At 44.6% G+C, this 25,862-nt stretch overlaps 1 protein-coding gene across 1 annotated transcript; it reads right to left on the reverse strand.

The window, feature by feature from the left end:
* Nucleotides 1–1,489: 1,489 nt before the first annotated feature.
* On the reverse strand, nt 1,490–24,592 carry ACADVL (acyl-CoA dehydrogenase very long chain). Its single transcript, XM_083881504.1, has 21 exons — nt 24,449–24,592; nt 23,753–23,792; nt 22,948–23,016; nt 22,343–22,415; nt 21,669–21,733; nt 20,194–20,328; nt 17,905–18,049; nt 16,405–16,534; nt 15,609–15,734; nt 14,439–14,637; nt 11,546–11,650; nt 10,250–10,336; nt 9,438–9,500; nt 8,041–8,142; nt 7,344–7,441; nt 6,214–6,286; nt 4,968–5,040; nt 3,990–4,062; nt 3,101–3,176; nt 1,880–2,024; nt 1,490–1,597 (listed from the first exon to the last, which is right to left on the reverse strand). The coding sequence occupies exons 1-20, from the start codon at nt 24,502–24,504 to the stop codon at nt 1,899–1,901; spliced, it is 1,914 nt and encodes a 637-aa protein (XP_083737630.1). The 5' UTR covers nt 24,505–24,592; the 3' UTR covers nt 1,490–1,597; nt 1,880–1,898.
* Nucleotides 24,593–25,862: the final 1,270 nt, after the last annotated feature.

Here is a 25,862-nt window from a genome sequence, read left to right on the forward strand (position 1 = left end):
TGGGGGGTCCTGGGGTGGATTTTGGGGCTCTCAGGGGGATTTTTTTTTGGTTTTTTTTTGGGGTCTCAGAAGCTCAGGGAGGTTTGGGAGTTTCTGAGTTGGATTTTAGGGCATTTTCAGGTGGTTTTGGAGGTTCTCAGGGTGTTTTTTGGGGAATTTTCAGGCGGTTTTGGGGCATTTTCAGGTGTTTTTGGGGGGTGTTTCAGCAACCTGGGGTGGGTTTTGGGGGGTCTCAAGATGTTTTTGGGGATATTTTGGGGTGTTTTTGGTGTCTCTCAGAAGCCCAGGGTGGTTTTGGGGTCAATTTTGGGGTATTTTTTTTGGTTTTTGGGGTATTTCTGGGTGTTCTTTGGATATTTTGGGGGGTTTTGGGGTATTTTTGGGGTCACTCACAAGCCCAGGGTGGTTTTTATGGTAGTTTGGGGGTTTTTTTGGGGGGTATTTTAAGGTTTTTTGGGGTATTTCAGGGTGTTTTTTGGGGTGTTTTCAGATGTTTTTGTGTCTCTCACAAGCCCAGGGGGGTTTTGGGGTGGTTTTTTTGGGGGTATTTTGGGGTATTTCAGGTTGTTTTTTGGGTATTTCAGGGTGTTTTGGGGTGTTTTCAGGTGTTTTTGGGGTCTCTCAGAAGTCCAGGGGTATTTTTGAGGTATTTTGGGGTATTTCAGGATGTTTTTGGGGTGTTTTCAGGTGTTTTGGGGGTATTTTGGGGACATTTTTGGGGGTATTTTTGGGGTCTCTCAGAAGCTGAGGGGGTTTTTGGAAGTTCTCAGGATGGTTTTTGGGGTATTTCACAGTGTTTTTGGGCTGTTTTGGGGTATTTCAGGGTGGTTTTGGGGTGTTTTGTGGTGTTTTTGGACTATTTTGGGGTGTTTGGGGGCATTTCAGGGGGTTTTGGGGTGTTTTCAGAAGCCATGGGGGGGTTTGGGGTATTTCAGGATGTTTTTGGGCTATTTTGGGGGTGTTTTCAGGTGTTTTTGGGGTCTCTCAGAAGTCCAGGGGTATTTCGAGGTATTTCGGGGTATTTCAGGGTGTTTTTGGGGTATTTTTGGGACATTTTTGGGTCTCTCAGAAGCCGAGGGGGTTTTTGGAGGTTCTCAGGGTGGTTTTTGGGGTATTTTGGGGTGGTTTGAGGGTATTTTGGGGTGTTTTCAGGTCTTTTTTGGGTCTCTCAGAAGTCCAGGGGTATTTTGGGGTGTTTTCAGCTGTTTTTGGGGTCTCTCAGAAGCTCAGGGTGGATTTTGGAGATTCTCAGGGTGGTTTTTGGGGGTATTTTGGGGTATTTTTGGGTCTCTCAGAAGCCCAGGAGGGTTTGGAGGTTGTCAGGATGGGTTTTGGGGGGTATTTTGGGGTATTTCAAGTGGTTTTTTTGGGTATTTCAGGGTATTTTGGGGTGTTTTTGGGGTATTTTTGGGGTGTCCTGAGGTGGTTTTGGGGTATTTCAGGGTGGTTTTGGGTTATTTTGGGCTATTTTAGTGTGTTTTTTAAGGTGTTTTGGGGTGTTTTTCAGAAGCCCAGGGGGGTTTGGAGGTTCTCAGGATGGGTTTTGGGGTATTTTGGGTGTTTTTGGGCATTGCAGGGTATTTTGGGGGTGTTTTTGGGGTGTTTTTGGGTTATTTTTGGGGTGTTTTGGGTGTTTTGGGGGTATTTTGGGGTGTTTTTGGGTATTTCAGGGTGTTTTTTGGGGTATTTCAGTGTGGCTTTGGGTTATTTTGGGGTGTTTCAGGGTGTTTTTGGGGTGTTTTGGGGTGTTTTTAGGTGTTTTTGGACTATTTTGGGGTATTTTTGGGGTGTTTTCAGGTGGTTTTGGGGTGTTTCTCAGAAGCCCAGGGGGGTTTGGAGGGTCTCAGGATGGGTTTTGGGGTGTTTTTGGGTTATTTTTGGGGTGTTTTTGGGTGTTTTCAGAAGCCCAGGGGGGTGGGCACCACGACCCCCCCGTTCTCCACCACGGCCCCCGAAAGGTCCCGAAGGTTCCGGAAGCTCCGGCCGGGGAGGGGCCGCAGGGAGGTCACCACTCGCTCCTGGGCCTGGGGAGGGGAATCGGAGCAGAATCAGCCCAAAAAATAGCCCAGAATCAGCCAAAAATATCCCCAAAATCAGTCCCAAATATCCCCCAAATTAGTCCAAAATCAGCCCTAAATTTTCCCAAAATTAGCCAAAAAATAGGCTCTAAATCAGCCCCAAATCAGCCAAAAATATCCCCCAAATCAGCCCAAAAATAGCCCCAAATCAGCCAAAAATATCCCCCAAATTAGTCCCAAATTAGCCCCAAATCGGCCCAGAAATATCCCCTAAATCAGCCCCAAATCAGCCCAAAATCAGCCCAAAATATCCCCCAAATTAGTCACAAATATCCCCAGAATCAGCCCAAAAAAATAGCCCAGAATCAGCCAAAAATATCCCCCAAATCAGCCCTAAATTATCTTAAAATTATCCCCAAATCGGCCCAAAAATATCCCCCAAATCAGCCCCAAATTGGCCCAGAAATATCCCCAAAATCAGCCCCAAGTCAGCCCAAAAATATCCCCAAATCAGCCAAAAATATCCCCCAAATCAGCCCCAAAACAGCCCAGAAATATCCCAAAATCAGCCCGAAATCAGCCCAAAAAATTCCCATCAATTAGTCCCGAATCAGCTCTAAATCATCCTAAAAATATCCTCAAAATCAGCTCCAAATTAGCCCAAAAATATCCCCCAAATCAGCCCCAAAATCAGCCCAAAAATATCCCCAAATCAGCCAAAAATTATCCTAAAATTATCCCCCAAATCAGCCCAAAAATAGACCCCAAATCAGCCCCAAAATAGTCCCAAATGGGCCCAAAAATCCCCCCCAAAACCCCCCAAAAATCCACCCAAAATTCCCCCAAAATTCCCCCAAAAATCCACCCAAAATCCCCAAAAAAATCCCCCCAAAACCCACCCTAAATCCCCCCAAATTTCCAAAAAAAAAAAAAGCCCCAAAAATTCAAAATAAATCCCCCTAAAACCCCCAAATCCCCCCAAAATTCCCACCAAAATCCCCCCAAAATCCCCCAAAATTCCCCCAAAATGCCCCAAAACCTCCCAAAATCCTCCAAATTTCCCCAAAATTCCCAATTTTTACCTCCTGGCACCAGGTGAGGGCGAGGAGCCGCTCGTGGGGGGCCGTGGGGACCCCGGAGCTCAGAGACCTCGAGGCCCTGGGGGGGAAAAAGGGGGAAAAAAGGGGCTCAGGGGGGTCCTAAATTTGGGGAGGGGTCCCCAAACACCTCCAGGGGAATTCGGGATAAAGGTGGAGAAAATTGGGTGAAATTTGGGTGAAATTTGAGTGAAATTTGGAGAAAATTCAGCCAAAATTCACACAAAAAATTAACAAATTTCATCCAAAATTTGGTGGAAATTCGGCCAAAATTCAGGAAAATTCAACCAAAATTGACCCAAAATTCGGCCAAAATTGACCCAAAATTTGGCCAAAATTTACACAAAATTCACCCAAAAATCAGCAAAATTCACTCAAAATTCACACAAAATTCACTCAAAATTCACACAAAATTCACACAAAATTTGGCCAAAATTTGCCCAAAATTCACTCAAAATCCCCCCAAAAGTCACACAAAATTTACACAAAATTCACTCAAAATTTGGTCAAAATTCACACAAAATTCAGCAGAATTCCCCCAAAATTCAACCAAAATTCACACAAAAAATTCACCCAAAAATCACCCAAAATTCACTCAAAATCCACTCAAAATTCAAACAAAATTTGGCCTAAATTTGGCAAAATTCACACAAAATTCGGCCAAAATTCAACCAAAATTCACCCAAAATTCCACCTCAAAACCCCCCAAAAAAATCCTTAAAAAAACCCCAAAAATCCCTAAAAACGCCCCAAACCCCCCCCAAAAACCCCTCAAAAAAACCCCAAAAAATCCCCGAATCCTCTCAAATCCTTAAAAACCCCAAAATTACCCAAATTTTCCCAAAATTTCCCAAATTTTCCCCGAATTTCTGACCTGGCGAGGACCACGGCCATGGCGTAGATGTCGATGGCGGCGTCGGCCACGCGCTTCAGGGTGAACTGTTCATCTTTGGGGGGGAAATTTGGGCTCAGGACCCCCCAAATCCACCTCGGGACCCCCAAAATCGAACTCGGCGACCCCAAAAACCCCCCGGGAGACCCAAAATCCACAAAATTTGGGGTGAAAATGTCAAAAAATGGGAAAATTCCGGCAAAATTCAGCTGCAAAATGACAAATTTTTGACCAAAATGCCCCAAAATTTGGGATTTTTGGGGTCACCAATTTAGGGATCCCCAAATAATTCAAGAATCTCCCAAAATTTAATTTAAAATGGGGAAAAAAACCTCAAAAAATTCACGTTAAATCCCAAAAAAAATGCCCCAAAATTTCACATTTTTGGGGTCTCCAATTTGGGAACTCCCAAATAATTCAAGGATCTCCCAAAAATTGATTTAAAATGGGAAAAAATTGGAAAAAAAACCACCAAAAATCCACTTTAAATCCTCCAAAATTCCCCAAAATTTGGCATTTTAGAGTCGTCAATTTGGGGATCCCCAAATAATCAAGATTCTCCAAAAAATTAATTTAAAATTGAAAAAAACCCAAAAAAATTCACTTTAAATCCCCCAAAAATGCCCCAAAATGCCCCAAAAATTGCGATTTTTGGGCTGTCCCGACCCTTCCCTCCCATCAGGACTTTGGGAATTGCCCAAAAAGTGGAAATTTTGCCCCAAAAAGTGGAATTTTTGCCCCAAAAAGTGGAAATTTGGCCCCAAAAAGTGGAATTTTTGCCCCAAAAAGTGGAAATTTGGCCCCAAAAATTGGAATTTTGCCCCAAAAAGTGAAATTTTTGCCCCAAAAAGTGGAATTTTTGCCCCAAAAAGTGGAATTTTTGCCCCAAAAAGTGGAAATTTGGCCCCAAAAAGTGGAAATTTGGCCCCAAAAAGTGGAATTTTTGCCCCAAAGTCTCACCCACGATTCTCTTGCCGTGTTTGATGAGCAGAGCCTCGGCCGTCTCGGCAAAGAGCTCCAGGCACTGAGAGGTCTGGGGGAAAAGCAGAGAATTTAGCACAAAATTTGACAAAATTCAGCCCAAAATTCACCCAAATTCAGCCCAAAATTAATCCAGGATTTGCCCAAAATTTGCCAAAATTCAGCCCAAAATTTGTCAATTTTCAGCCCAAAATTCAGCCTAAAATTCGTGAAATTTCAGCCCAAAAATCAGCCCAAAATTCACCCAAAAATCACCAAAATTAACCCAGAATTAACACAGAATTTACCCCAAATCCAGCCCAAAATTCAGCACAAATTCACCCCGAAATTCACCCAAAATTCAGCCCAAAATTCAGCCCAAAATTAATCCAGAATTAACCCCGATTTTACCCAAAATTAATCAAGAATTAACCCAAAATTTGCCCAAAATTTACCCCAAATCCAGCCCAAAATTAATCCAGAATTCAGCCCCAAATCCAGCCCAAAATTCAGCCCAAAATTAATCCAGAATTTGCCCAAAATTCAGCCCAAAATTCGTGAAAATTCAGCCCAAAATTCGTGAAATTTCCGCCCAAAATTCACCCAAATCCAGCCCAAAATTACCCCCAAATTACCAGAGAATTTACCCAAAATTAATCCAGAATTTACCCCAAATTCAGCCCAAAATTTACCACAAATTCACCCAAAATTAATCCAGAATTAACACAGAATTTACCCAAAATTAACTAAAAATTCACCCAAAAAATGCCCCAGATTTGAGTAAACTTGGGGTGAGTTTCGGGGGTTTTCGGGTGAATTTTGGGGTTTTTTTGGGGGTCCCAGACTCAATTCTGGGGGTTTTTTGGGTTTTTTGGGTCCCAGACCCAATTTTGGGTTAATTTTGGGTATTTTGGGTGAATTTTGAGGTTTTTTTGGATCCCAGCCCCAATTTTGGGTGAATTTTCGGGGTTTTTTGGGGTCCCAAACCCGATTTTGGGGGTCCCAGCCCCGATTTTGGGTGAATTTTGGGGTTTTTTGGGTCCCAAACCCAATTTTGGGTGTCCCAGCCCCGATTTTGGGTGAATTTTGGGTGAATTTTGGGGTTTTTTTGGGTCCCAAACCCGATTTTGGGTGTCCCAGCCCCGATTTTGGGTGAATTTTGGGTGAATTTTGGGGTTTTTTTGGGTCCCAGCCCCGATTTTGGGTGAATTTTGGGGTTTTTTGGGTGTTTTTGGGGAGGCCTCACCTGCTGGGCGCCGTCCCGGAGCTCGGGGTGAACCAGCGGCTGCAGCGACAGCCCCGAGCCCAGCCCCGCCTTCCTGCACAGGAAAACACAACATTTGGGGGTTTTGGGGGGAAATTCGGGGGGTTTGGGGGAGAAATAATTAAAATTAGGGGGCTGGGAGAAAAAAAATGGGGTATTTAGGGGGAAAAATGGGAATTATAGGGGGAAAAATGGGATTTTTTGGGGGAAAAATGGGATTTTTTTTGGGGAAAAATGGGATTTTGGGGAGAAAAACACACAAAAAATGGGAGTTTGGGAGGGAAAATGGGATTTTGGGAGCAGAAAATGGGATTTTTTGGGGGGAAAAACCCCAAAATTGGGATTTAAGGGGAAAATGGGGGTTGGGGGGATTTTGGGATAATTTTGGGCTGATTTTTGGGGTGTTTTTGGGCTGATTTGGGGATAATTTTGGGGTATTTTTGGGCTGATTTTTGGATATTTTTGGGGTGGTTTTTAGGGTATTTTTGGGCTGATTTGGGGATAAATTTGGGATAATTTTGGGCTGATTTTGGGGTAATTTTGGGGATAATTTTGGGCTGATTTTTGGGTATTTTTGGGCTGATCTGGGGATAATTTTGGGATGTTTTTGGGCTGATTTTTGGGGTGTTTTTGGGCCAATTTGGGGATAAATCTGGGATAATTTTCGGCTGATTTTAGAGATATTTTTGGGCTATTTTTTTGGCTGATTTGGGGATAAATTTGGGATATTTTTTGGCTATTTTTGGGTTGATTTTTGAGGTGTTTTGGGGCTGATTTTTAGCTATTTTTGCTCTATTTTTGGGGTGGTTTTGGGCTATTTTTGGTCTATTTTTGGTCTATTTTTGGGCCGATTTCTGGATATTTTTTGGCCAATTTTTGGATATTTTTGGCGTGATTTTTGGGGTATTTTTGGGATGTTTTGGGGATAATTTTGGGATATTTTTGGGCCAATTTTTGGGTATTTTTGGGATAATTTTGTGAATAATTTTGGCCCAATTTGGGGCCGTTTTTGGAGTATTTTCAGGGTGTTTTTGGGCTGTTTTTTGGGTATTTTCAGGGTGTTTTTGGGCTGTTTTTTGGGTATTTTCAGGGTGTTTTTTGGGGTGTTTTACCTGCGCAGCCTCTTGGTGACCTCCCCCGTCAGGACCCCGACGTTGCCCAGGGGGTCCTTGAGGGCGGCCTGGACCCCCCGGAGCTGCACCCCCAGAGTCTGAAAATGGGGAAAAAAAGGGAAAATTCGGGATCAGGGACCCCAAAAACCCCAGAAATGGCCCCAAAAACCCCCGGAGCTGCACCCCCAGGGTCTGAAATGGGGAAAAACGGGGAAAATTCGGGATCAGGGACCCCAAAAACCCCAGAAATGGCCCCAAAAATCCCCGAAATGGCCCCAAAAACCCCAGAATTTGCCCCAAAAATCCCAGAAATGACCCCAAAAATCCAGGAGAACCCTCCCAGTCCAAACCAGTATAAACCAGTATAAACCAGTACAAACCAGTATAAACCATTATAAACCAGTCCAAACCAGTCCAAACCAGTACAAACCAGTACAAACCAGTATAAACCAGTATAAACCAGTATAAACCAGTCCATTCCCAGTATAAACCAGTCCAAACCAGTATAAACCAGTCCAAACCAGTACCTGGAACCCCTGGAGGGCCACGAAGAGCCTCAGGATGTTGTTGGTGCCCTCCCAGTCCATTCCCAGTATAAACCAGTCCATTCCCAGTATAAACCAGTACAGACCAGTATAAACCAGTATAAACCATTATAAACCAGTATAAACCAGTACAGACCAGTCCAAACCGGTACCTGGAATCCCTGGAGGGCCACGAAGAGCCTCAGGATGTCGTTGGTGCCCTCGAAGATGCGGAAGATCCGAAGGTCCCGCAGGACTCGCTCCACCCCCGGCTCCTGGAATGGGGAAATTCAGACAGGAAATTGTCAAAAATCCCAAAAAATTCACCCAAAATGATCTAAAAATCTGTCCAGGGAAATCTTAAAAATTTGTCCCAAAAATTCCCAAAGTTGCCCCTAAAAATTCCCCAAAATTTTCCCCTAAAAATTGCAAAAATTTTCCCCCAAAATCCCCAAATATTTCCCCAAAAATCTCAAAATTTCCCCCCCAAAAATCCAAAAATTTTCCCAAAAAATCCGCAAAAAATTCCCCCCCCAAAAATCCCAAAATTTTCCCAAAAAATCCGCAAAAATTCCCCCCAAAAAATCCAAAAATTTTCCCAAAAATTCCCAAAAATTTCCTCAAAAAAAGTCTCAAAAATTTTCCTCCAAAAAACCCAAAATTCCCCAAAATTCCACCTGGGAAAATCCCCAAAAATCCATCCCAGGATCTCAAAAATTCATCCCAGGGAAATCCCAAAAATCTGTCCAAGAAAATCCCAAAAAACCCCAAAAATCCAGCCAAGGAATCCCAAAAATTCATGCCAAAAATCCTCAAAATTTCCCCCAAAATTTCCCCCAAAATTTCTCCCAAAAATCTCAAAAAATCCCCCCCAGAAAATCCCAAAAAATTTCCTCAAAAAAATCCCCAAAAATTCCCCTAAAAAAACCCAAAAATTCATCCAGGAAAATCCCAAAAGTTCGTCCCAAAAATCCGTCCAGGAAAATCCCAAAAAACCCGAAGAATTCCCCAAAAAAATCCATCCAAAAATCCCCCCCCAAAAATCCAGGAATTTTCCTCCAAAAGTGGGGAAAAAAACCCTTAAAAAATCAGAAAAAACCCTCAAAAATTAAAAAAACCCCACCAAAATTCCAGATTTTTTTCCCAAACTCTCCCAATTTTAATTCCTTTAATTGCAGACCCCCCAAACTCCCCGAAAAGCCCCAAAATTTGTGGTTTTTTGCCCCAAAAATGGTAAAAAAACCATTCAAAAACAAGAAATAAATCCAAAAAAATCAGGAAAAAACCAAAAAAAATTCCAGATTTTTTTTCCCAAATTTTCCCAATTTTAATTCCTTTAATTCCAGACCCCCCAAACTCCCCAAAAAGCCCCAAAATTCATGTTTTTTCCCAAAAAATTTTGGGAATTTTCCTCTAAAAATGGGGAAAAAAACCCTCAAAATTCCGAAAAAACCCCACCAAAATTCCAGATTTTTTCCCCAAAATTCTCCCAATTTTAATTCCTTTAATTCCAGACCCCCCAAACTCCCCGAAAAGCCCCAAAATTTGTGTTTTTTGCCCCAAATCTCACCTGCATGAAGCCCATGCCCCCCATGACCTGGATACACTCGTCGGCCACGGCCCAGGCGGCCTCCTGGGGGTTTGGGGAGAAAATTGGGGATTTTTGGGGAAAAAAAAATGGAAATTTGGGTTAAAAACAAACCTGGGAAAGTCCAAAATTATCCCCCAAAATTATTTGAAGCCCTAAAGTTGGGATGGGGGAAAATTGGTGGAGAAATCACCGAGGATTTTGGTGAAAAAAATATTAAATTCGTCCCCAAAAATCACAAAATTCCCAAAAAATCTCCCAAATTTCCTCCCAAAATCTACAAATTTCCTCCCCAAACCCCCAAAAATCCCCAAATTTCCTCCCAAAATCTACAAATTTCCTCCCCAACCCCCAAATTTCCCCCCAAAACCCCCAAAAAACCCCAAAATTTCCTCCCCAAACCCCCAAAATCCCCAAAATCTCCTCCCAAAATCCCCAAATTTCCCCCCAAAATCCACAAATTTCCTCCCGAAATCCCCCAAAAAACCTCCCAAATCCTCCCAAAATCAGGGAAAATCCCCAAAAATCCTCCCCGAATTTCCTCCCCAAAGCCCCAAATTTCCTCCCAAACCCCCCAAAAACCCCCAAATTTCCTCCCCAAACCCCCCAAATCCCCCCCAAATCTCCCCAAATAGTGGAAAATCCCCCAAATTTCTTCCCAAACCCCCCAAAATTCCCGAATTTCCTCCCCAAACCCCCCAAAATCCCCGAATTTCCTCCCAAAATTCCCAAATTTCCTCCCAAAATCCCCAAAATTCCCAAATTTCCTCCCCAAACCCCCCAAATTTGCTCACGGAGCCGAAGATTTTGCTGATGGCCGCCTCGATCTGGAAGTCGGGGTCGCCCCTGTCCATGTTGGCGCTGATCATGAAGGCCATGGACTGGATTTGGGGGGGAAAAATGGGATTTTGGGACATTCCCAAAAAATTTGGGAAGTTTGGGATGAAATTTGGGGGGTTTCATGTAAAAATTCTCAAAATTTCATCCAAAATCTGCCCAGAATTCCAAGAAAAATCCCGAAATTTCTCCCCCAAATCTGCCCAGAATTCCCAGAAAAATCCCAAAAAATCCTCCCAAAAATCCCAAAATTTCTCATCAAAATCTGCCCAGAATTCCAAGAAAAAATTCCATGCAAAATCCGCCCAGAATTCCCCAAAAAATCCCATAAATTTCTCTCCAAAATCTGCCCAGAATTCCCCGAAAAATTCCCAAAAATTCCTCAAAAAATTTGCCCAGAATTCCCAGAAAAAATCCCAAAATTCCTCCCAAAAATTTCTCCCAAAAATCCACCCAGAATTCCCAAAAAAAATTCCCAAAAATTCCTCCCCAAAATCTCAAAATTTCTCTCCAAGATCCGCCCAGAATTCCAAGAAAAAAAATCAAAATTCTACCCAAAATCCACCCAGAATTCCCAAAAAAAATCCCATAAATTCCTCCCAAAAAATCCCAAAATTTCACCCAAAATCCACCCAGAATTCCCAGAAAAATCCCAAAAATTCCTCCCAAAAATCTCAAAATTTATCTCCAAAATCTGCCCAGAATTTCCCAGAAAAATCCCAAAAATTCCTCAAAAAAATCCACCCAGAATTCCCCAAAATTTCGGCCCAAATCTGCTCAAATTCCACCCAAATCCAGCCCAAAATCGTCTCTATCCACAAATCCTGATGGATTTTGGGGTAAAAATTAGGAATTTTGGGACATTCCAAAATCCCCCCCCAAAAATCCCACAAAAATCCCTAAAAATTCCCCAAAATTCCCCCAAAATCCCCCAAAATTCCCCCCAAAACTCCCCCCTAAAAAACCTCCCCAAATTCCCCAAAAATTCCACAAATTCCCCTAAAAATCCCTCAAAATTCCCCCAAAATTCCCAAAAATTTTTCGGGATCCCTCCCAAAACTCCAAAAATTTTGGGATTTTCCCCCAATTCATCCCCAAAATTCCCCAAATTCTGATAAAAAAAAACCACCCAAAATTCCCCAAAATTCTCCCAAATCTTCCAAAATTCCTCCCAAAATTGCCCCCAAACCCCCCAAATTTTTTGGAATTCCTCCCAAAACTCCCAAAATTCCCAAATTTTCCCCAAATTTCACCTCGGTGACGTAATGCAGCAGCGCCATCCGCCCCAGTTTCTCCTGGATGGCCCCAAATTGGTGGATTTTGGCCCCAAATTGGGTCCTGTTGGCGGCGTGGGAAACCTGGGGGAGGAAAATTCCCAAAATTTGGGGGAAAAAATCGAAAAAAAAAAAGGAGAGAGGAAAAAAAGGGGGATTTATAGGGGATTTTTGGGGAAATTTGGAGATTTTGGGGGAATTTTTTTGGAATTTTAGGGATTTTTAGGGCATTTTTGGAGGATTTTTTAGTGATTTTTTTAGGGATTTTTTTTATTATTTTTGGGGGATATTTGGAGGATTTTTAAGGGAATTTTTAGGGATTTTTTTGGAATTTTTAGGGATTTTTTTAAGGGAATTTTGGAGGATTTTTTAGGGAATTTTTGGGAATTTTTAGGGAAATTTTTAGGGAATTTTTTGGAATTTTTTAGGGAAATTTTGGGGATTTTTAAGGATTATTGGGGGGGATTTTTAAGGATTTTTTAAGGGATTTTTAGAAGGTTTTTTTAAGGGAATTTTGGAGGATTTTTTTAGGGAAATTTTGAGATTTTTTAGGGATTTTTTTAGGGATTTTTTTAGGGATTTTTTTAGTATTTTTTGGGATTTTTAAGGGGATTTTTAGGGCATTTCTGGAGGATTTTTAGGGAATTTTTGGGGATTTTTTTAGGGATTTTTTTGGAATTTTTTGGGAGTTTTTGGGGGATTTTTAAAGAATTTTTTTAGGGAATTTTGGAAGATGGTTTTGGGATTTTAAGGGATTTTTAAGAGACTTTTGGGGGATTTTTTGGGGGGATTTTAAGGGATTTTTGGGGATTTTTTTCAGGATTTTTAAGGGAATTTTAGGGATTTTTTTGGGGGGGGCGGTTTGGAGGGATTTTGGTGGGATTTTTTTAGGCAATTTCAGGAATTTGTAGGGATTTTTTAGAGCTTTTTTTTGGGTATTTTTTAGGGATTTTTTGGGGATTCTTTTTGAATTTCTGGATTCTGAGGATCCCAAAATTCCCAGAAAATTCCAGAATCTCTCAATCCCAACAAGATCTGGCCTCGTTCTTGCTGGGAATTTCAGGGCACATATTTCTAATTTTCTCGGGTGTTTTTTTTCAGATTTTCACGGGGTTTTTTTTGATTTTTGGGGTTTCAGGAGCCCCAAACTTTGGGAATTTTTAGGGAATTCTCACGGCAGCCTGGAGCAGCCCCCGGATGGTTTTTTCCTGATTTTTTTCAGGATTTTTTTGCCATTTTTGGGGGGATTTTTTTTTGCCATTTTCTCGCGGTTTGTTCGCGATTTTCTCGCGGTTTTTTCTTCCGATTTTCTCGGGATTTTTTACCATTTTCTTGGAGTTTTTTATGATTTTTTTTTTGAATTTCAGCCTCCAAATAATCCCAAAATTTCCAGAAAATTCCAGAATCTCTCAATCCCATTGAGATTTAGAGTCATTTTTGGTGGGAATTTCAGGGCACATATTTCTAATTTTCTCGGGTGTTTTTTTTCGGATTTTCTTGGGTCTTTTTTTGAATTTCTTGATTCTAGGGATCCCAAAAATCCCAGAAAATTCAAGACTCTCTCAATCTTAATAAGATTTGGGCTCATTTTCACTGGGAATTTCGGGGGATTTTTTCCCAATTTTCTTGGGGCGCGTTTTTTTCCAATTTCCTCATTTTTCGTCCGATTTTCTCGGGGTTTTTTTTGATTTTCACCATCCCAACCACCCCAAACTTTGGGAATTTTTAGGGAATTCTTACGGCAGCCTGGAGCAGCCCCCGGATGGTTTTTTCCTGGTTTTTTTCAGGATTTTTTTGCCATTTTTTTGGGGATTTTTTTTTGCCATTTTCTCGCGGTTTGTTCGCGATTTTCTCGCGTTTTTTTCTTCCGATTTTCTCAGGATTTTTTACGATTTTCTCGGGGTTTTTTTTTGAATTTCTCCATTCTAGGGATCCCAAAATTCCCAGAAAATTCCAGAATCTCTCAATCCCATTGAGATTTAGAGTCATTTTTGGTGGGAATTTCAGGGCACATATTTCTAATTTTCTTGGGTGTTTTTTTTTGGATTTCCACGGGGTTTTTTTTGATTTTCGGGGTTTCAGGAGCCCCAAACTTTGGGAATTTTTAGGGAATTCTTACGGCAGCCTGGAGCAGCCCCCGGATGGTGCCGGCCATGGCCGCGGCCATCCCGAACCTGCCGTTGTTGAGGATGTTCGTGGCCACCTTGAACCCCCCAGGGAGCCCAAAACCCCCAAAATCCCCAAAATTTGGGCTTGTTTTTTACTGGGAATTTTGATTTTTTTTTCCTGATTTTTTTCAGGATTGTTTTGCCTTTTTTGGGGGGTTTTTTTGCCATTTTTGGGGGGTTTTTTTGCCTTTTTTTTTGGGAGTTTTTTTTGCCGTTTTCTCGTGGTTTGTTTGCGATTTTCTCGGGACATTTTTTCTCAATTTTCTTGGGTTTTTTTGTGATTTTTGGGGTTTTGAGAATCCAAAAATCCCTGAAAATTGTGAAATTTCCTATTCCCAGTAGGATTTGGGCTCCTTTTTACTGGGAATTTTGGGGATTTTTCCTGATTTTTTTCAGGATTTTTTTGCCATTTTTTGGGGATTTTTTTTTGCCATTTTCTCGCAGTTTTTTCGCAATTTTCTTGGGGGGTTTTTTATGATTTTCTCGGGGTTTTTTTTGAATTTCTGGATTCTGAGGATCCCAAAATTCCCAGAAAATTCCAGAACCTCTCAATCCCATTGAGATTTAGAGTCATTTTTACTGGGAATTTCAGGGCACGTATTTCTAATTTTCTCGGGTGTTTTTTTTTGGATTTCCACGGGGTTTTTTTTGATTTTCGGGGTTTCAGGAGCCCCAAACTTTGGGAATTTTTAGGGAATTCTTACGGCAGCCTGGAGCAGCCCCCGGATGGTGCCGGCCATGGCCGCGGCCATGCCGAACCGGCCGTTGTTGAGGATGTTCATGGCCACCTTGAAGCCCCCCCCGGGCTCCCCCAGCACGTTCTGGGCCGGGACACGAACGGAGTCGAAGTGAAGCGACGTCGTGTTGGAGGCCCGGATGCCCAGCTTCTTCTCGGGGGCTCCACTGCGAAAAAATGGAGAAAAAAAGGGTTAAAAAGAGGAGAAAAAATAAGGGGAAAATTGGGGAAAAATCCCGGGGTGAATTGAAAAAAAAAAGCAAAAAAAAAACGCAAAAAAAAAAGGCAAAAAAAGCAAAAAAAAGCACATAAAAATGTCTTTAAAACGCCCCTAAAATCCCCTTAAAATGCCCTTAAAGTCTCTTTAAAATCCCCTTTATAATCCCCTTTAAAATCCCCAAGAATCTCCGCAAACCCCCCTTAAAATCCCCCCAAAATCCCAAATTTCCTCCCAAAAATCCCCTCAAAAATCCCCTTAAAACCCCCAAAAATCCTCTTAAAATCCCCTTAAAAATCCCAAAAATTCCCCCAAAATTCCTCAAATTTTCCCCCAAACTCCCCAAAACCCCCAAAATCCTGAATTTCCCCCCAAAATTGCCTTAAAATTTCCTTAAAATCCCCTTAAAATTTCTTCAAAAACCCCTTAAAATCCCCTCAAACCCCCCCAAAAAATCCCTTAAAATCTCCCCCGCCTCCCCAAATTTCCTGAAAATTCCTGAATCTCCCTCCAAAATATTAAATTTTCTCCCAAAATCCTCCTAAAATTCCCTTAAAATCTCCTTAAAATCCCTTTAAAACCCCTTTAAAATCCCTTTTAAATCCCCTTAATAATTCCTTAAAATCTCCCCAAAACCCTCTAAAATTTTTCCCCAAATCTCTGAATTTGTTCCCAAAATCCCCTTAAAATGCCCAAAAATCCCCCCAAAAATGTCCAAAAACCCCCCAAAATCCCCCAAATTTTCCCCAAAATCCCCCAAACTCCCCTAAAATCCCCAAATTTCCCCCAAAATCCTTTTTAAATTCCCTTTAAAACCCCCTTAAAATCCCCAAAAATCCCCTTAAAAATCCCCAAAATTCCCCAAATTTTCCCCCAAACCCCCCAAAGTCCCCAAAAAACCCCAAATTCCGGAATTCTCACTGTGTGACGCCCCCGAATCCCCTCTCGACGATGAAGGCGGTGATTTTGTCCCGGGACTCTCCGGTTTTGGGGTCCTTGATGGGGGTTTTGGCAAAAACCGTGAACAGCTCGGCCAGGCCGCCGTTACTGCGGGGAAAAAAAAGGGGAATTTGGGTTAAAAATTGGGAATTTTGGGTTTTTCAAAAAAATTTCAATAAAAATCCCCCCAAATTCAAGTTTTTCCACCCAAAAAAACTCCCAAATTTCACAATTTTCCCACTAAAACGCCCCAAAAATTCAGGATTTTTTTCCCCCAACCTCCCTGAATTTTGGGACCCCAAAATTCCAAAAATTCCGATTAAAATTCCCCTAAAACCCCATTTTTTCACCAAAAAAAGGGCTAAAATTCAAGATTTTCCATCAAAAAATTGCAAAAAATTCACATTTTACCCACTAAAACCCCCCAAAAATTTGTATTTTTTCCCCAAACCCCCAGAATTTTGCGACCCCAAAATTCCAAAAATTCCGATTAAAATTCCCCTAAAATCCAATTTTTCCACCCAAAAAACCTGAAAAAAATCACAATTTTTGCCCTAAAACCCCCCAAAAATTTGTATTTTTTTCCCTAAACCTCCCTGAATTTTGGGACCCCAAAATTCCAAAAATTCCAATTAAAATTCCCCTAAAATCCAATTTTTCCACCCAAAAAAACTGCAAAAATTCACATTTTTCGCCCTAAAACCCCCAAATTTCAGGATTTTTTTCCCCCAACCCCCCAGAATTTTGTGACCCTCCCAAAATTCCCAAATTTCCTGACCTGATCCAGATCTTTTCCCCCTCGAGGGTCCAGAATGTTCCGCAGGGACTGGGCGTGGCCTTGGTGCGGATGGAGGCGGCGTCGGAGCCACTGCCCGGCTCCGTCAGGCAGAAAGCTGCCACCCATTCCCCTGAAAAATAAAATTTTGGGGGGTTTTTAGGGATTTTTGGGGGTTTGGGATGGGCAGAAACCCCCATGGGGTCATTGGGGATAAAAAATTCCCAAAAAATCCCCAAAAATCCCCAAAATTCCCCGAAAATCCCATTTGAAAAGAGCCAAAAATGAGCCAAAAATGCAAAAATTCCACACAGAAAATCCCCAAAAGGCCAAAATTCCACCCAAAAGGCCCCAAAAGTGGACGGATTTTCCACTCGTTCCACTAAAAATCCAAATTTTGGGGGTTTTTGGGGGTTTGGGAATGGTCAGAGACAGTCTGGGGTTTTCTGAGACCAAAAATCCCCAAAAAATCCCGTTCCAAAAGAGCCAAAAATGAGAAAATTCCACCCAGAAAATCCCCAAAAATGCAAAAATTCCACCCCCAAGGTCCCCAAAACACCTAAATTTTCTACCCACTCCTCTGAAAAATCTGAATTTTGGGTGTTTTTGGGGGTTTGGGATGGTCAGAAACCCCCATGGGGTCATTGGAGAAAAAAAATTCCCGAAAAATCCCAAAAAAATCCCAAAAAAATCCCCAAAATTCTGTGCAAAAAGACCCAAAAATGAGCCAAAAATGAGCCAAAAATGCAAAAATTGCATACAGAAAACACCAAAACAGATGAATTTGCCACTCATTCTCCTAAAAATAGACAATTTTGGGGGTTTTTTGGGGGATTTTTGGGGGGTTTGGGGATGGGCAGAAACCCCCATGGGGTCATTGGGGAAAAAAAATCCCCCAAAATCCCCAAAATTTCCCAAAAATCCCGTTCGAAAATTCCTGAGCATATTTTGGGTGAATTTTGGGTGAATTTCTGGGGATATTTCAGGATATTTTGGGTGAATTTTTGGGTGAATTTTGGATAAATTTTGGGAAATTCTGGGTGAATTTTGGGTAAATTCTGGGGATATTTTGGGTGAATTTTGGGTGAATTCTGGGTGAATTCTGGATGAATTTTGGGTGAATTTTTTGGGATATTTTGGGTGAATTCTGGGTGAACTTTGGGTGACTTTTGGGTGAATTTTGGGTTAATTTCTGGGGATATTTTGGGTGAATATTGGGTGAATTTCACGTGAATTTTTTGGCATATTTGGGGTGAATTTGGGGTGAATTCTGGATGAATTTGAGGTGAATCTTTGGCTGAATTTCGGGGATATTTTGGGTGAATTTTTGGGGAATTTGGGGTCAATTTTGGATGAATTTCGGGTGAATTCTGGGGATATTTTGGGTGAATTTTGGCTGAACTTTTGTGGATATTTTGGGTGAATTTTGGTTGAATTTTGGGTCAATTTTTGGGGATATTTTGGGTAAATTTAAGGTGAATTCTGGATGAATTTTGTGCTCACCTGTGGCCAGCCTGGGCAGGTATTTCTGTTTCTGGGCCGGGGTCCCGTAGAGCAGCAGCCCCTTGAAGCCGATGGACTGATGGGCCCCCAGGGTGATCCCCACACCCAGATCGTGCTGCCCCACGATCTGCACCAGCCGCGCGTACTGGGGGGACTGGGGGTTACTGGGGGGGACTGGGAACCCCCTGGGGTGGAAATCAGGGGGTCCCAGGGGGATTTGGGGAGGTCTGGGGGAGTTTTGAGGGGGTTTCGGGAGGATTTGGGGAGACTGGGAGCACTGGGAGGGACTGGGAGAGCACTGGGAGGGACTGGGAGGGACTGGGGGTTACTGGGAGGGACTGGGATGGACTGGGAGGGAACTGGGAGGGACTGGGGGTTACTGGGAGGGACTGGGGTGGAATTCGGGGGGGTCTCAGGGGGATTTGGGGGAGTTTCGAGGGGGTTTGAGGAGGTTTGGGGAGGATTTGGGGGGACTGGGAGCACTGGGAGGGACTGGGAGGGACTGGGAACCCCCTGGGGTAGAAATTGGGGGGATCCCAGAGGGTCCCAAGGGGATTCCAGGGAGATTTGGGGAGGTTTTGGAAGGACTGGGAGGGACTGGGGGGCACTGGGAGGGACTGGGAATTACTGGGAGGGGACTGGGAGGGACTGGGAGGGGATTTGAGGGGATTTGGGGGGAATTTGGGTGGTTTTGGGGAGGTTTTTGGGGCCCCCAGGGTGATCCCCACACCCAAATTGTGCTGCCCCACGATCTGCACCAGCCGCGCGTACTGGGGGGACTGGGGGTTACTGGGAGGGACTGGGAGGGACTGGGAGGGACTGGGAGGGACTGGGAACCCCCCGGGGTAGGAACTGGGGGGATCCCAGAGGGTCCCAAGGGGATTCCAGGGAGATTTGGGGAGGTTTTGGAAGGACTGGGAAGGACTGGGAGGGACTGGGGGGCACTGGGGGGGACTGGGGTGGAATTCGGGGAGTCTCAGGGGGATTTGGGGGAGTTTTGAGGGGATTTGAGGAGGTTTGGGGAGGACTTGGGGGGATTCGGGGAGGATTTGGGGGGACTGGGAGTTACTGGGAGGGACTGGGAGGGGATTTGGGGGTTCCTGGTGGTGATTTGGGGGAATTTGGTTGAAATCTGGGTGAAATTTGGGGGGATTTTTGATGGGACTGGGAGTCACTGGGATAGAACTGGGAGTCACTGGGAGGGCACTGGGAGCTATTGGGAGTTACTGGGAGTCACTGGGAGTTACTGGGAGGAGATTTTGGGGCTCCTGAAGGAATTCTGGGGAATTTAGGGAAAAACCTGGGTGAAATTTGGGTGGAATTTGGACAGAACTGGGACCACTGGGACAAACTGGGAGTCACTGGGAGTCACTGGTGGTTACTGGGAGTCACTGGGAGTTACTGGGAGGAGATTTTGGGGCTCCTGAGGGAATTTTGGGGCATTTAGGGAAGAATCTGGGTGAAATCTGGGTGAAATTTGGGGAAGTTTGGGGGGATTTTGGACAAAATTGGGAGCACTGGGACAGAACTTGGAATTACTGGGAGTCACTGGTGGTTACTGGGAGTTACTGGGAGTTACTGGGAGTTACTGGGAGTTACTGGGAGAGGATTTTGGGGATTCCTGAGGGGAGTTTGTGGGTGAAATTTGGGGAAATTTGGGTGGATTTTTGATGTGACTGGGAGCCCTGGGAGTCACTGGGAGGGACTGGGAGTTACTGGGACTTACTGGGAGTTACTGGGAGGAGATTTTGGGGCTCCTGAAGGAATTTTGGGCAATTTAGGGAAGAATCCAGGTGAAATCTGGGTGAAATTTGGGGAAGTTTGGGGGGATTTTGGACAGAACTGGGAACACTGCGACAGACTGGGAGGGCACTGGTGGTTACTGGGAGGGACTGGGGGTTACTGGGAGTTACTGGGAGGGGATTTTGGGGCTCCTGAGGGAATTTTGGGGCATTTAGGGAAGAATCTGGGTGAAATTTGGGTGAAATCTGTGTGAAATTTGGGTGGAATTTGGACAGAACTGGGAACACTGGGACAGACTGGGAGTCACTGGGAGGGACTGGGGGTTACTGGGAGGGACTGGGAGTCACTGGGAATTACTGGGAGAGGATTTTGGGGTTCCTGGGGGCGATTTGGGGATTCCTGAGGGGATTTTGGGGCTCCTGAGGGGAGTTTGTGGGTGAAATTTGGGGAAATTTGGGTGGAATTTGGACAGAACTGGGAGCACTGGGAGTCACTGGTGGTTACTGGGACAAACTGGGAGCCCTGGGAGGGTCTGGGGGGTCTCACCTGGGTGTTGTTGAGCCCCAAACCCCCAAACTCGAGGGGCACCTGCAGCCCAAAGGCCCCGAGCTCCTTTAACCCTTTCATGGTCCCGTCCTCCACCCGCTCCAGGGCGTCGTTCTTGGACGGGTTGTTCACCTCCTGAGAAAAGATTTGGGGGGTTTTGGTAAATTTTGGGGAATTTGGGGGATTTTGGGGAATTTAGGGGGAGTTTGGGGAAAATTTAGGGGGTTTTCAGGAGATTTTGGGGGGAATTTTGGGAAAATTTGAGAAAAATTTTGGGAATTTTCGGGAGATTTTAGGGGAATTTTCAAGAATTTTGGGAGAATTTTGGGATTTTGGAGAATTTGGGGCAATTTTAGGGGGTTTTAGGGGATTGGGGGAAATTTGGAGGATTTGGGGGGATTTTGGAGAATTTAGAGGGATTTTGAGGGGAATTTAGGGGGATTTACGGGAAAATTTAGGGGATTTTGGGGAGATTTTAAGGGAATTTTGAAGAATGTTGGGGGAATTTTGGAGGAAATTTTGGGGAATTTTGAAGAATTTTGGGGGATTTTGGGGGAATTTTGGGGAATTTTGAAGAATTTTGGAGGATTTGGAGGGAATTTTGGGATATTTTAGGTGAATTGTTGGGATTTTGGGGGAATTTTGAAGAACTTGGGGGGAATTTTGGGATTTAAAGGAATTTTAGGGAATTTTAGGAGATTTTTGGGGGGATTTTGGGGAATTTGAAGGGATTTAGAGGGATTTGGGGGGATTTAGGGGGATTTAGGGGAAGGTTTAGGGGATTTTCGGGAGATTTTGGGGGAATTTTGAAGAATTTTGGGGGAATTTTAGGGGATTTGGGGGGATTTGGGGGATTTTGGGGAATTTACTGGAAAATTTAGGGGATTTTCGGGAGATTTTGAGGGAATTTTAGGTAATTTTGGGAGAACTTGAGGAAATTTTAGAGAATTTTGGAGGAAGTTTTTGGGAATTTGAGGAAATTTAGGGGGATTTTGGGGGATTTGGGGGATTTTTGGAAATTTTGGGGAGATTTTGGGGTAATTTTGGGGGATTTTGGGAATTTTGGGGAATTTAGGGGAATTTTTTGGAATTTTTTGGGAATTTGAGGGAATTTCGGGGGATTTTGGGGGGATTTGGGGAATTTTGGGGAGATTTTGGGGGAATTTTGGGGAATTTTGGGTGAATTTGGGGAATTTGGTGGATTTGGGGGGATTTTGGGGGCATTTTAAAGGATATGGGAAATTATAGGGAATTTGAGAGGACTCTGGGGAAAATTTGGGGAATTTTGGGGAAATTTGGGGAGATTTTGGGGGAATTTTGGGGGAAATTTTGGAGAATTCTTGGAGATTTTGGAGGATTTTGGTAAATTTTGGAGAATTTGGGGGAATTTTGAGGATTTGGGGGGAATTTGGGTGAATTTTAGTGGAATTTTGGGTGAATTTTTGGGGAATTTTTGGGTAATTTGTGTTTCTCACCTCGAAGAAGCGGCTGAGGGGCCCCACGAGCTCCTGCAGAGTTTGTTCCTGTTCCTCTGTCAGGACTGGGGGGAAAAGGAGGCAAAAATTATCCCAAAACTGACCCAAAATTATCCCAAAATTACCCCAAAACTGTCCCCAAATTATCCTGGAATTATCCCAAAATTGTCCCAAAATTGTGTCCATATCTCATCAAAATTAACCTCAAAATTCCCCCAAAATTTTCTAAATTTTCCCAAAATTTCCCCAAAATTTCCACAAAATTCCCTAAATTTTCCCCAAATTTCCTCAAAATTCCCTAAATTTTCCCCAAATTTCCCCAAAATTCCCTCAAAATTCCCTAAATTTTCCCTAAACTGCCCCAAAAATCCCCCCAAATTGTCCAAATTCCTCCAAATTTCCCCAAAATTCCCCAATTTGCTCCAAAATTTCCCACATTTCTCCCCAAATTTTCCCCAAAATTCCCCCTAAATTGCCCAAATTGCCCCAAATTGCCCCAAAATTTCCCAAATTTTCCCCCAAATTGCTGCAAAAAATCCCAAATTTTCCCCCGAATGCCCCAAAATTCCTCCAAATTTCACCCAAAATTCCCCCAAATTTTCTCCAAATTGCTCCAAAATTGTCCAAATTCCCCAAATTTTCCCAAAATCTCCCAGATTTCCCCCAAATCTCACCGGAGGGGTAGGGGAACACCTGCTCAGCGTTGAGGCGCCCCAGGAACATCCCCACGGCGAAGGATTTGGATTCCTGGGGGGAAAAAGGGGTTTAGGGGACCCAAAAAAAACCAAAATCCACCCAGAACGCCCCAAAAAATCCTCCTGGAGCCAAAATTCCCCAAATTCAACCCAAAATCCCCCAAAATCTCCTCAGAAACCCCCCCAAAATCCACCCAGAACGCCCCAAAAAATCCTCCTGGAGCCAAAATTCACCCAAATTCACCCCAAAATCCCTCCAGGAATCCCCAAATCCCATCCAGGACTCCCCCAAATCCCCCCAGGACCCCAAAAATCCCTCAAATTCTCCCCAAAATCCCCCCAGGAGCCCAAAAATGCCTCAAGTTTGCCTCAAAATCCCCCCAGGACCTCCCAAAATCCCCCAAATTCTCCCCAAAATATCCCCAGGACCCCCTAAAATCCCTCCATGACCCCCCAAATCCCCCAAATTCCCCCCAAAATTTCCCCAGGACCCCCCAAATCCTCTCAGAACCCCCTCAAAATCCCCCCAGGACCCCAAAATCCCCCCAGGACCCCCCAAAATCCCCCCAGGACCCCCCACTCACCTCGAGGCTGCTCTGGGCCTTTGTGGGGGCTGCTGTGGCCGTGGAGGTCCCGGTTTTGGGGAGCACGGCCTGGAAAAAGGGGGGAGACCCCCAAAAAATCATCAGAGAGCCACAAAATCGTCCCCCAAATCTGCTCAGGGTCCCCAAACTCCTCCAGGAACCCCCTAAAACCTCTCCAGGACCCCCAAATTCCACCCCAGGACCCCCAAATTCCACCTCAGGACCCCCAAAATCTCAGAGTCCCCCCAAATTCTCCCCCAAAACCCACCCCAGGATCCCCAAAATCTCCCCCAAACTCATCCAGGACCCTCCAAAATGCCCCCAGGACCCTCCAAATCCCTTCCAGGACCCCCCAAATCCCTTTCAGGACCCTCAAATCCCCCCAAAATCTCCTCCAGGACCCCCAAAATCCCATCCAGGACCCCCAAATTCCTTCCAGGACCCCCCAAATCCTTTTCAGGACCCTCAAATACCCCCCAAATCCCCTCCAGGATCCCCAAAATCCCCCCAGGACCCCCTTAAATCTCCCCCAAACCCCTCCAGGACCCCCCAAATACCTTCCAGGACCCCCCAAATCCCCTCAGGACCCCCAAAAATCCCCTCAAAACCCCCTCAGGACCCCCCAAATCCCCCCCTCAAAGCCTCACCTTGACCTTTGCCCCAGTTTCCACCGCCCGACCTTTGCCCCAGTTATGACGTCACGCGCGCGAGGCGGGGGCGGGGTTTGGGATCAGGTTTTTCTGGGGATTTGGGAAGGATTTGGGAAGGATTTTTGGGGATTTTTGGGGGATTTTGGGGTCCCTACCTGTGCCTGCTGCGTGCTCTGCGGCCGGGACCCCCCAAATCTGAGAATTGAGGAGTTTGGGGGGGTTAAAAAGGATCCTCCCCCCCAAAAAAATATCTCTGGGATCCCCCCCCCAAAAAATTGTAATTCCTCCCTCTCCCCAAATTTTGGGGGGTCCCAGAATCAGCACAAGATTTGGGATTCCCCCTCCCAAAAAAAATCCCAGAACACCCCAAAAAGTTCCTCAAATTCTTCATTCCGGGACGCCCCGAACCCCAAAAAATCTCGAAATTCTCAAAGTTCCAGAACTTTCCAGGACCCCTCCCCAAAACCCCCCAATTGCGAGACCCCCCCCAAATTCTCGATCCCCCCAAAAAATCCGAGAATCCCCAAAATTCCGGGTAAATCCCCATAAATCCCAATCCCCCCTCAAAATCCCCAAACCCCCCAAAACTTCAGGACCCTCCCCAATTTCCAGAAACTTCCAGAACCCCCAAACCCCAACCCCGAGAATCCCCAAAAATCCCAAAACACCCCCCAAAAAAAAATCCCGAATCCCCCCAAATCCCAATCCCGGGAACCCCAAAAAATCCAAAAAAACCCCCCCAAAAATCCCATCACCCCCAAAAAAATCCCCTCAAAACTTCCAGAACCTTCCAAGACCCCTCTCCCAATAAACCCCAATTTTTTTTTGTTGTTTCCCCCCCAAATCCTCACCCGGGCGGGATCCGCCGCAGCAGCCGCAGCCCCGCTCCGAGCCCCAGCCCGGCCATGTCGCCGCTGTCGCTGTCGCTTCTGTCGCCTCTGTCGCGATAAATCCCGGGGGGTGTCCCCGGGGTGTCCCCAAACCCCCCCCCGCCCCTTCCCCTCACACAAGGTCACGGCCGTGGGCGTGGCCTCGGCGCGCGGGGCACGCTGGGAAACGTAGTGAACACGCCCATCCCTCCCTATGCTAATTTATGCTAATTTATGCTAATGAGGCGAGGTTATATATCGGCCCCCGGCGCGGTTGCCGCGGTGATGGTTGATGTGGGCGGGGCGTGGAGGGAGGGGTGGGGTTTAAAGGCTTGGAGGCGACGCCAAACAAGCTTAAATTTTTTTCTTTTTTACGGTTTAATTTTGAGGGTTGGTTTTTCTAAAGTACGGTCTGATTTTTAGGGATTAAAATTAAGATAATCCTGGTTTTTTCACTGGTTTTAGGGTTTATTTTTGTGGGGAAACCTCCCCCAACTAATGGGTGATTTTTAGGGATTTCTATTTAAAGACAGGTTTGTTCTCAGGGTTTAGTTTCAGGAGTCCCTCCCCCAAACTAATAGGTGATTATTAGGGATTTGAATTTAAAGACAGGTCTGATTTCAGGGTTTAGTTTTAGGGGACTCCCCCCCTGATTAACAGGCGATTTTTAGTCTTTAGTTTAAATAAAACAACAAGTTTATTAAAATGTCTTCACCCTTTCCCCCTCACGTTTCCCCCCTTTTTTGGCCTCACACTTCCCACCATTTCCCCCTCACTTTTCCTAATTTTTTCTGTCCTTTTCCCCCTCACATTTCCAGCACTTTTCCCCCTCATGGTTCCCATCCTTTTCCCCTCATGTTCCCCACGCTTTTCATGTTTGCCACCCACATTTCCCCCTCCCATTTCTCCCTTTTTCCCCATATCTTACCTGCCATTTTCTCCTCAGGATTCTGCCATCCTGACCTTTTACATCTCCACTCTTTGCTCCTTTTACATTTCCCACCCTTTTCTCCCCTCACGTTTCCCGCCCTTTTTCCTCCCCTCACATTTCCCGCCCTTTTCTCCCCTCACATTTCCCGCCCTTTTCCCCCTCACATTTCCCACCATTTTTCCCCTCACGTTTCCCGCCCTTTTCTCCCCTCACGTTTCCCGCCCTTTTTTATTCCCTCACGTTTCCCGCCCTTTTTCCCCCTCATGTTTCCCGCCCTTTTCTCCCCTCACGTTTCCCGCCCTTTTCTCCCCTCACGTTTCCCACCATTTTTATTTCCCTCACATTTCCCGCCCTTTTTGTCCCCTCACGTTTCCCGCCCTTTTTTCCCCTCACGTTTTCCCGCCCTTTTTTATTCCCTCACATTTCCCGCCCTTTTTCCCTTCACGTTTCCCGCCCTTTTCCCTC

The sequence above is a fragment of the Zosterops lateralis genome (genome assembly GCF_965231275.1).
Source record: "Zosterops lateralis genome assembly, chromosome: 34".
Lineage (NCBI taxonomy): Eukaryota > Metazoa > Chordata > Aves > Passeriformes > Zosteropidae > Zosterops > Zosterops lateralis.

Excerpts from the sequence above, each read along its gene's own strand:
- ACADVL (XM_083881504.1), bottom strand. The coding sequence starts at position 24,504 with ATGGCCGGGCTGGGGCTCGGAGCGGGGCTGCGGCTGCTGCGGCGGATC. Across the intron at positions 23,793-24,448 it reads CTGCGGCGGATCCCGCCCGG|ATTTGGGGGGTCCCGGCCGC; the intron begins GTGAGGATTTGG and ends CTCAATTCTCAG. Across the intron at positions 10,337-11,545 it reads TGCTGCATTACGTCACCGAG|TCCATGGCCTTCATGATCAG; the intron begins GTGAAATTTGGG and ends CCCCAAATCCAG.